The sequence below is a fragment of the Pelmatolapia mariae genome, linkage group LG18 (assembly GCF_036321145.2).
Source record: "Pelmatolapia mariae isolate MD_Pm_ZW linkage group LG18, Pm_UMD_F_2, whole genome shotgun sequence".
NCBI classification, from domain to species: Eukaryota; Metazoa; Chordata; class Actinopteri; order Cichliformes; family Cichlidae; genus Pelmatolapia; species Pelmatolapia mariae.
The window spans coordinates 2,748,898-2,760,260 of record NC_086243.1 but is presented as its reverse complement, the minus strand read 5'-3'; the positions used below and the strand labels follow the sequence as shown (position 1 = coordinate 2,760,260).

The window sequence follows — 11,363 nt, the reverse complement described above, 5'->3', positions numbered from 1 at the left end:
TGTGGGAATTGAGATATCAACATACATTAGTCTGTTAGAAAGTGAAAAGAGCAAAGTGTCTTAAGAAGAGCATAGTATTCAGCAAACACGGCTGAGTCATGACAGTGGAAGGAAGTGAAAGCTGAAAAATTTTAAAAGGGAAACAACAGAATTCATAGTGGCAATAGGAAAGAGAAGAAAGTGGGAGAGAGAGAGAGAGAGATTGCAAGAGAGAGAAAGACAGAGTAAAACAGAGAAAGGAAAAGCAAGAGAGCTAGTGTGCTATGCCCGAGGACTTGAGGCTCACAGACAGAGCACAGTGCTGACAGAGAGACAGCAGGAGAGGGGAAACTATAGAGAGAAATGGCTTCACACTCTGTGAGCAGCCACAGCTTTTCACAATGATCGCTACTGTTAACGCAGGGACAGTTCTGCAGTACACAGATAACAAGAGCTGAAAAGGGATTAAGAAAACTCCAACTGATCCAAGATTGAAGAACAGCGGAGTGGAGCTGGAAAAACAGAAGCCCACAGGAGGTAGAGGATAACATGAACTAAAGAGACAACCTGACAAAACCAAAACATTTTCAATCCCTAAAAAAACAACCAGACACACAGGAAGGAGACTGTGGCAGCTTTCTTCAGTTTTTTTTTTTTTCAAACAGCCATAAATGCCTTTTTGAAGACAAAACTTGAAGAAGCCGAAACTCTGGAAGAAGAAAAGGACTAACCCTGGAGTATAGAACTAATATTCTGCTCAGCAGCAAAGATGCCAAAGTCCTCCACCCATCTTGGTCAACCTGGATCAGCAGGTTCTAGAAGTCCCAGCTTAAGAAAAGAACAGCAGTTCAATCGCTCATGCATGCTGCGGATTGGAGAGAGGCTGATGAGGGCAGGCAGTGAGAGCAACCTGGTCCAGAGACCCACTCCAGTGCAAAGTCAAAACCAGACTTCCTCATCTGGATTAGGGCAAAGGTCAAATGGCAGGACACAAACTTCAGCCCATGAGGACAAGCTCAGTAAGTGTACAAGAATAACCTCCAGCAAGGGTAGGAAGTCTTCCCTCTGTTAATCTAACTGAATGCTTTAATAACAAAATGTAACAAAAGTTATTCTCCAGATATATTTCAGAAGTAGAAAACAGAAAAACAATCTTCCAGCACAGCTGCTGTCACTAAACTGGTTTTAAATTGAAAAAAGCAATGACTTTATCCATAATGTATTTTACCAACCATCTACATGTCCTCTTTCGCTACATCCATGAATCTCCTCTGAGGTCTTCCTCTTTTCCACCTTCCTGGCACTCTATTTTCAACTTCCAATATATAAACTATCCCTCTGTTGTATGGCCAAATCATTTCAACCTTGCCTCTCTAGCTTTTCTGATTTCACTTCTAATTTTGTCAATTCTGGTGACTCTCAATAAAAATCTCAACGTCTTCAACTCCACCTACACCACCACCACCTCCAGTTCAGCCTCCTGTCTTTTTGTCAGTACCATACATCATAGCAGGTCTCTTTACCATCTCGTGAACCTTCCCTTTCACTCTTGCTGCTATCCATCTGTCACAAAATCCCCCTTGACACTCATCTGTTCTATCCTGTCTGGACTCTCTTCTTCAACTCTCTTGTGCAGTATCTGTTGCTTTGGATGGCTAATCGCACGTATCTGCCTTCAATATATCTACTCCTTGCATGTTCATCTCTCCCCATGCCTCCCTCATACACATGTATTTTCGTGTTTCTAATAACTTTCACTCGTCTGTAAATAGCTGTAACTGAAAAAAGACTTCCAGTTTTTTTCTTGACCTCTGTAAACATGCTGCAGTGTTCATTGCCTTAATTACGGGTCATACTGAATGAAAAATCAAATATATTTTGTGAAATATTTCATATCACCCCCAAAGCCTCTTACTACACTCTTCATTTCTTTGCACTCCTTTCTGGCAATTGAATTGTAAAATTATGATATAACTATAGTTATCTATTTACTATTAGTTCATGCCTGGAACACCTCACTCAGGAGGTGCCCAGGAGAGATCCGTCTCAGATGTCCGAACCATTTCAACTCGTTCCTTTCGTCTGGAGGAGTAGCGGCTGTACTCTGAGGGACTCCTGGATGGCCGAACTCATCACCTTATCTCTCATTTCCACCACTGGTATTTTCAATCTTCTTTCAGTCAATACCCAAAGCTTGTGACCATAGGTGAGGGTGGGGACGTAGATCCATGGGTAAATAGAGAGCTTCGCTGCTACGTTCAGCTCTCTCTTCACTACGATAGATCAGTGCAGTGTCCATATCACTGCAGCCACAGCACCAGTCCGCCTGTCAATCTCCCACTCCCATCTTCCCTCACTTGTGAACAAGACCCTGATATACTTAAGCTGCTCCACTTGGGGCAGTAATTCGTTCCTGACTCAGAGTGGGCACTCCACCCTTTTCCGGCTGAGGTCTCAAGTCTGAAACCTCAGCCGGATTGTTCTTTTTTTTTTTTTTTTTTTTATAAACCTGTCCCGTTTGGTTCTTTTGCCATCAGAATTATTGTCTAAAGGCGAAGAAAGATGCCCAACGGATTTACTTTACCAAATGGAACATCCCAGCCTTGCCGTAATGGTCCATTTGATTTACCTTTTATTGTTTATTTTATTTTATTTTATTTTATTTTATTTTTTTTTACTTGCTAGATACGGGACAGGGGAAAAGGAAAGGGAGAAAGAAAGAGGGGGAAAAAAAAAAAAAAAACAGCGGAGAAGAGGGACGGGGATAAAGGGCAAAAAACAAAAACCAACAAAATAAGCAGACAAAAAATACATATATCGATCACCTGGATCACCTGTTGAGAAAGAAAAAAGAAAACAAGCAGAAGAAAACGAGAGTAATAGAATAAACAACATCACAATGATATATGGGAATATAACACTAAATACTTAATATTAAACATTATTGTGCAGCACGTAAGATCGACAGCGCACAGTGTGCTTTGAGGTAGGAGCCAAAAAGGGTGTAGTTTGTGTGTGTGATCACCTGTGTGTACACCTGTGAGCATGAGTGCGCTTGTATTTAAAAGGTTCCTTAATGTAATGATCTGCTAGAGGGTGTGGGGGGCCACAGTCCCATCCTCCAGGGCATGAAGCAGGTATGGAGGAGATCAAAACTCCAGACATCCAGAGGCCCCCAGAACACAAGAGACCAAGGAAGACCAACAGAGGGGCAGCCGTGCCACTGTCCCAGAAAGAGCTGAGGAGAGTCCCAGATGAGGGATCACTCAGCAGCCGCGGAGCAGAAGCCAGGGGGGGGTTACAGTGATGTGCCCGTGAGCTCCGCCGGCAGCCAGCTGTGCCTGAGTGACCGAGCCCCAGGCCGAGAGGCCGAGGGCACCCCACCCCCGAAGTGGCCCGAGCGAGCCCCAGGTTCCAGGCCCCGATAAGCAGCCATCAAGGAGTGAGCCGGTGTGTACCCGGACGCCCACCCCCGGACACAAAGAACCACCAACGCATCGATGTCTGAGGGCGTCTGCCACCGGCAGGGGAAGCGGTGGGGGGAGATAGGCCTCCAAACCTTGGAGGGCCTGAGATGTCCCCAGAGAGGTGGCGTCTGATACCCAACCTGACATATAGACACAGACATACAGGCACACTCAAATACAAACATCCATTCCCACCCTCATGCTCTCATAGGCAATTACTCCACACTCAACCAACGTGGAGACAGACATAAAGAGACGCTGTACACACAATCACACTCCCCAAGCGTACTCTAAGAACCGGGTCTAGGTACCCTTGCCCCTGGAGGGGGAAACTGCACCCAGACCCAGGTGGTGTTACCCTTTTCCCTGCAGTGGGGAGAAGCAGACTGCCCCGACTCCGCAGCAGCAGGGAGGCCCCACACACCAGACCCCAGTCGGACGGCCAACTCCTCCTCCTAGCCCCCCCGCTCCAGCAGGCCGCAGAGACCGGGGGTGTGAGAAGACTCCAAACCTCCCTCTACCCGCTTATATGTAGTGTTGATGTATGTGTGTTCTAAGGTGCAATTAAAACCCAGGAGGGCATGGAGCTACCTGCCAGAGAGCAGCAGGTAAGCGCATAGCCCCTTCTGATAGCCCTCAATGTCTACGTGTATTTAAAATTGAGAGGTGGGCAACGACGCCAGGGGTGAGGTGTACACCCTGATGGTAATTTGGAGTCCGTGTTGTGAGCCCACCCCCAAGATCCTATATGTATGTGTTATGAGAGTGTGAGTAATGTGAATGTCTAAGTTGTGAGATAAAATTGAGGCAGAGGCAGCCAGAAGGGGACAGAGGGGGGGGATGCCTCCTCTGCACCCTGGTGACACACCCCTACCCCAAGGCCCTGCATGTGTGGGTGATTGTGGTGGAGCGGGAAGAGGGAGGCAGCTGGAGATGGGGAGGGAAGAAAGGGAGGGGCAAGTGACCCCTCCCTGGGGCCAGCTCCCCCGCTGACCCCAGTAGGCACCCCCATGCTCTGCAACCCGCCAGGGAAAGGGGGCCCAGGCCCATCCGGACCAGGGCCCAGTGCAGCAGTGCCGCCCGGCCCCACAGAGCCCGGGACAGCCCACCCGACCCCACTACAGAGAAAACTGCACCCACCCCATCATCCACTCATCTTCCAGACTACACAAGACAATAGACGCCCAGGCTGAGATCTTCCTCCACCTCTCCTATATCCCCCCCTCCTGCAGAGAGAATTCCTGAGGCGAGGAAAGCTCCTGCAAGATGTGACAACCTCCCCCACCAGTTGAAGAGTCCCCCAGGTGGCTCGATGCACTGGCGGCGCCCTGCGCCAGGACTGAGCCCCCATATACCCACCCGCCCACAACCCCAGCAACACACCAACCAGGACCCGAGCCCCCGAGGCCCGGCCAGGGCCCCAGCCCAGAGACGGAGCGCCCCCAGAACCTCACGCCCGTCCCGGACCCACCCAGGGGCAGCCAGGCTACCAGGTCAGTAACCCACGTCCGTCAGCACAGACCCTCCCTAGCCCCGCTGCACGCAGCCACGAGGAAACCGTCACCTAAGAGCCAACAGAGCCCTTAATTGGCCATGACCGCTACCCCGGGTTGAGCCCCCCAAGGAAGATGCTCCTGGGGAACCCCCCGACGCCCTAAGCCTGTCCCTACCCCCACACCAATCACAACAGTGAAGGTGGGACCAAACTATGACCCCCCACCCCCACTAGGTGATGGAGCTGATCAAAGGAGCCCAGAGCAATTGATCTGATGTGGTGGCAGAGGCTGTATCAAGACTAATGTAATCTACTAGATAATTTCTATACTGGTTAGAATTAAGATTATTTTTATTTTTCCAGTTCATGAGGACTGTTTTCTTGGCTATGCATAGGGCAGTGAAAACCATGTGGGCTATATTCTTTTCTGAAGTGACATTATCTAAGCTGCCCAACAAACACACTAAAGGAGAAGTTGGAATGTTACATTTCAGACACTTCGATAAGTCTTCACATATCTCACGCCAAAACTTCTGAACTGGTGGACAGAACCAAAGAGCGTGGATATAATTGTCCGGTGAATTGGTTTGGCAGTGTGAGCAGTTGTTGGTAGACGTAAAGCCCATCTTGAACATCCGATGACCTGTATAGTGCACTCTGTTAGAGTGAATTGATAAATGTTTGTCATTTTTATGCTTGACCATCCATCTCTATATAGTTTAACTGTGGGATGAAAACAATTCCACTCTCCCCCTCCCCAGATTCTCGAGGTTCTGGGTGCGAGGTTGAAGTGTGTTATCACAGGTCTTTTGATGTAAGCTTCCTGCGGTTACGACCCTTTGGTCAGCAGGAGGACACACACACACACACACACACACACACACACACACACACACACACACACACACACACACATTCCTACTTACATATAGAAATTCACACATGGCATACAAAGCTTTGTCTTAGAACTATGTGGGCGTTACTTCTTGTGTGTCTCAATAAAAGGCAGCAGGAGGAGGTCATCGTCGGGGGTCATTTTCGTGTGAGACACAAGACGATACTTCCCTTGCAAGTGAAAACGATCGATTGCTGTTGACTTGTATTTCTTTCACGGGAATAAGTCTCTAGAATTAGTGGGGTCTGAGTTAGACCCAACACACTCTATGTAGTATTTTGTATTGAATTAATTGAAGACTGGGATTTCTAATTAGATGAAAGGTTTTTAAGCAAATCTGAGACCAGAAGTTTTGGTCTAAGTTAACTGATAAATCCGCTTCCCATTTTGCAATAGGAAGTGATATTGAATCATCTATTTTAGAAAGCATTCTGTATATTTTGGATAGTAATTTGGGGGTTTTAAGAGTAAGAAATTGAACCACACTTGGTGGTGTTTGTAGTTCAACTTGACCCGGTTTAAATTTCTTTTTTACTATGGATTTAATTTGTTGATATTCTAAAAATCTTTTCTTGTTGATCCCATATTGTGTAACTAGTCTGTCAAATGAAATAAATTCTGTTCCTTCTAGTATATGTTCTAAATATTTGATTCCTTTACCACTCCAATCTGAAAAGTTTATCATATTATTGTTTTGTAATATGTCAGGGTTGTTCCAGATAGGTGTACGTTTGCATGGGATTAATGAAGACTCTGTCAACTTCAGAAACTCCCACCATGCTGTCAGAGAGGAGCTAATGTTGACGCTTTTGAAGCATTCATGTCGTTGAATGTTTGAGCTGATAAATGGTAGATCTGAAATCTCTAGATTATTGCAAAGTGCTTGTTCTACATCTAGCCAAGGTTCATCTAAGAGGGTATGTTTTAGCCATCCTGAGATAAATTGGAGCCTGTTGGCTAAGAAGTAGTGCTGAAAGTTAGGTAGTTCTAATCCTCCTTTATCCTTGGTCTTTTGTAGTGTTTTTAAGCTTATACGTGGGGGCTTATTTTTCCAAAGGAATTTGGACATATATGAATCTAGAGATCTGAACCAATCTTGTGGCGGTTTAGTTGGGATCATTGAGAATAAATAATTTATTTTTGGTAAGACCATCATTTTTATAGTGGCAACCCTTCCCATGAGTGATATGGGTAGACATTTCCACCTAGCCAGATCGCCTTCTACTTTCTTTAAAAGTGGGATATAGTTTAATTTAGTTAGATCTGCAAGCTTGGGAGAAACATTAATACCTAAATATTTTATATTTCCCGATTGCAGTGGAGTAGAAGAGGAATTATGGAAGGAGCAATTAATCGGAAGGACTGTAGATTTTGACCAGTTAATTGAGTAATCTGATATTCTTGCAAAAGAGTTTATCAATTCAATCACCCCAGAGATATTGGTTTGCGAATTTTGGAGAAAGAGTAGCACATCATCCGCATAAAGGCTGATTTTATGTTCCACGTTCTTGCATTTTATGCCCTTAATTACTGAATTCTGTCTAATTGCTGCTGCTAGTGGTTCAGTAAAAATTGCAAACAGTGAAGGGGAGAGTGGGCATCCCTGCCTGGTGCCCCTCAGGAGACAGAAGCTGGAGGATGTCTGGTCATTTGTTCTGACACAAGCTGTTGGGGAATTATATAGTATTTTTAACCAGTTGATGAAAGAAGATCCAAAACCAAATTTGTGTAAAGTTGCAAATAGAAATTTCCAGTTAACTCTGTCAAACGCTTTTTCTGCATCTAAAGAAAATATTCAGCCGGATTGTTCTTCCCGCCACTTCACACTCAGCTGCAAGCCACTCCAGTGTGAGTTGGAGGCCACCACGTTTCAACTGATGTCTGTATTTTAGATTTCACAATGCAAGCACTGCTTGAATTGCTTGCACTGATGAAAAACCACTGCCATGTTTCAAAACAAAAGCTTAGCTGTGGCATTTTTCACTTGCTCACTGGCTAAATGAAGACAATCTTGCTTTTTCCCTCCGGGGCACATTTGATGGTATTACAGTGAATATGTTCCAAGGCTGGCTTTTTGTGTCATCAATACAGATATTACTTTCCAAGGTGAGGATTGGCCTGCTCTTAATAGAGCTTGAGGGCTTTATTGGATGTTGTCTTAAGAAAGCTCAATACATATATACTTTTTCAATAAGCAAATCTACCCTGAAAACACTATTTAACTCTAAGAGAAGAAAATGTGTGAAATGAATAATAATAAGTTAGGCTTTACCTCAGTGCTATTCAAAAAAAATAATCCTATTTCCTTAAATCCAAACAGTGGCAGCAATCTACCACTGCACTGATTTCTCAGACTTTTTATCTGATTTAGTGCTCAGCTCAGATAAAATAATTATTGTAGGTGATTTTAACATCCATGTAAATACTAAAAACGACAGCCTCAAAACAGATTTAATCAGTATTAGACTCAATTGGTTTCTTTCAAAATGCAAAAAGAACCGACCCACTTCAGTAACACTCTGGATCTTGTTCTGACATGTGGCATAGAAACTGAACATATAGCGGTTTTCCTGAAAACCTCTTTTGTCTGATCATTTCCTGATAACATTTACATTTACAATAATTGATTACACAGTAGTGGAGAATAGATTTCATCACAGTAGATGTCTGAAAGTGCTGTAAGTAAGTTTAAAGATATAATTCATCCACTGTCATCTTCTTCAATGCCGTGTGCCAGCACAGTACAGAGCAGCTACCTGAACACTACTCACACCAAGGTTGATTATCTTGTTCTTGTTATTTTTAATTCTTGTACTTGACTCCCTAACACAACTCTCAAACACGCACCTTAAAACTAGAGATGGACCGATCCGATATTAAGTATCGGTATCGGTCCGATACTGACCTAAATTACTGGATCGGATATCGGCGAGAAATTAAAAAATGTAATCCGATCCATTAAATATCAAAAAAGCACCTCACAAAACTTGCGACACAACGTAACTCGGCTTGTAACCGTAGCACATCGAAGCAGTGTGCTCACGATAGAGCGGCTGTGTTTATTTGTAGCCTCGCTAGCAATCCAGCATTTCATCTCCGAGGAAGTTATCCCAGAGAGAAGTAAAGCAAGTGTGTAAGTTCATCTCTGAATGTTTGTAAAGCGTACCTACGTTAAGCTTAACAACCGATATATGGAGCCTCTTCTCTCTCCCTCTCTTGCTGCTACTTCAATCATGAAACTGCTTAATGATCAGCTGATCGGCTTTTCTGTCGCGAGTCCGTCTCTCTTCTTTGTTTTTGGCCCACTTTGCACCAGAAAGAGGAAACCAGCGGCTGAACAACAGCAGCATGTTTAACCTTGATAAGCTGTTGTTAGAATTTATTTAATATTACTTTCTACACCAGGATCCTTTTCTACGTAGCTGACGGCTGGTAACTGTGCAGGGGCGGATCTAGCAAAGTTTAGCCAGGGGGGCCGATAGGGCATTAACAGGGAAAAGGGGGCACAAAGACATACTTATCTTTCTTATTCTCATTTAAAATGTCTAGCTTTTAATAAATAATTATCTGAATCTTACACCCAAAGTTTTAATCTGATGTAAAATGTATAGAAGTCATTACTGTATATAGTAACTGTTAAGTCTAATATACCCTAGTAAGCTATACTACTTTTTCCTTTGGGAACCATCTGTGCAGTCTGCAATTCTGTAGAAGAAAGATGTTGAATATATTTAATTATTCTTGAAAAATAATTTATTTCTGTGCATTTTTTTCACACTGCATCAAATTAAAGTTGATTACGTCGATTAAGCATCATGAGGTGGAGGGTGGGGGTGGTTCCCTTTTTTTTTTTTTTGCTGGGAGTTTGCAACCCTATTAGTTAGGTTGCTTAATATTTCTGCTAAGTACTCTTTAAAATACCAGAATAGGAAGGATGGAGTAGGTTTAAGTTTATTAGATTGATCGGTATTGCTGAACTATGAAATATTTTGGGTGCAGTGTATTTTTTACATACAGGTATAACAGAATAGCTTTAGTGTTGTTGTTTATTTAAACTTGAGTATGAACTTATACAAAATGCAGCAAGATATTAAAAAAAAACAGTTTTATTGATTAAAAAACACACTATATCGGATTAATATCGGTATCGGCAGATATCCAAATTTATGATATCGGTATCGGTATCGGACATAAAAAAGTGGTATCGTGCCATCTCTACTTAAAACAGATAACTCATAAGCTGGAGAGGAAATGGTGTCTAATTTAGAAGATCATCATTTAGCCTAGAAAAATACTCTATAAAAAAGCTCTACATAAAGCTAGAGAATCTTACTTTACTATCTCAGAGTGAAAAAAAACAAGTTAAAAAGTAGTTGATCCAAAATGCTGCAGCAAGAGTCCTGACAGGGACTAGAAAGAAAGATCATATTTCTCCTGTATTGGCTTCCCTTCATAGGCTCTATATTATCTGGAGCTGGGTCGCGGGGGCAGCAGCCTAAGTAGAGAAGCCCAGACCTCCCTCTCCCCAGCCACCTGCTCTAGCTTATCCGGGGAACACTAAGGCGTTCCCAGACCTAGGACACGCTGGGCATCCTTGTCAGATGCCCGAACCGCCTCAACTGGCTCCTTTTGATGTGGAGGAGCAGCGGCTCTACTCTGAGCCGCATCACTGCGGCCGCAGCACTAATCCAACTGTCGATCTCCGGCTCCCTTCTCCCATCACTCGCGAACAAGACCCCGAGATAATTGAACTCCTCCACTTGGGGCAGGAACTCATCCCCGACCCGGAGTGGGCACTCCACCCTTTTCCGGCTGAGAACCATGGCCTCAGATTTGGAGGTGCTGATCCTCATTCCCGCTGCTTCACAATCGGCTGCGAACCATTTCAGTGCGAGCTGGACGCCATCACCCGATGAAGCCAACAGAACCACATCATCCGCGAAAAGCAGAGATGAGATTCTGAGGCCACCGAAGTGAAAGCCCTCCGCCACTTGGCTGCGCCTAGAAATCCTGTCCATCAAAATTTCTGTTAATTCACAATCAAATTTAAAATCCTGTTCCTCACAAAGAAAGTCTTGAATAATCAGGTCCCATCTTACTTTAATGACCTTATATTACCGTATCACCCGGATAGAGCACGTTGCTCTCAGACTGCCGGTTTGTTTGTGGTTTCTAGAGTACCAGCTTCCAATTTGGATTCGGGAGACAGACACCCTCTCTACTTTTAAGATTAGGCTTGAAAGGTTCCTTTTTGACAAAGCATATAGTTAAGCTTACCCTGAATCCTCCATTAGTTCACTGCAATAGGTGTAGCTCGCTGGGGGATGATGCAATGAGTGTTTCCTCTTCCTCACCCTTTTTACTCACTATGTGTTTATACATCTCTCTGCATTTAATTATTGGTTATTATTAATCTCTGGCTGTCTTCCACAGCATGTCTTTGTCCTGTCTTCCTCCACTCACTCCTAACCAGTCATGACAGATGGCCACCCCTCCCTGAGCCTGGTTCTGCTGGAGGTTTCTTCCT

The 11,363-nt window shown here is 44.1% G+C and overlaps 1 protein-coding gene across 2 annotated transcripts in view; it reads left to right on the top strand.

The window, feature by feature from the left end:
* Positions 1 to 308: 308 nt before the first annotated feature.
* Positions 309 to 11,363, top strand: part of si:ch211-207d6.2 (SRC kinase signaling inhibitor 1) — a 186,294-nt gene continuing 175,239 nt past the window's right edge. For both annotated transcript variants that reach the window (XM_063461399.1, XM_063461398.1), the window contains exon 1: positions 309 to 998. In XM_063461399.1, the coding sequence (XP_063317469.1) occupies positions 749 to 998 (250 nt within the window). In that variant the 5' untranslated portion in view covers positions 309 to 748. The remainder of the gene's footprint in view (positions 999 to 11,363) is intronic.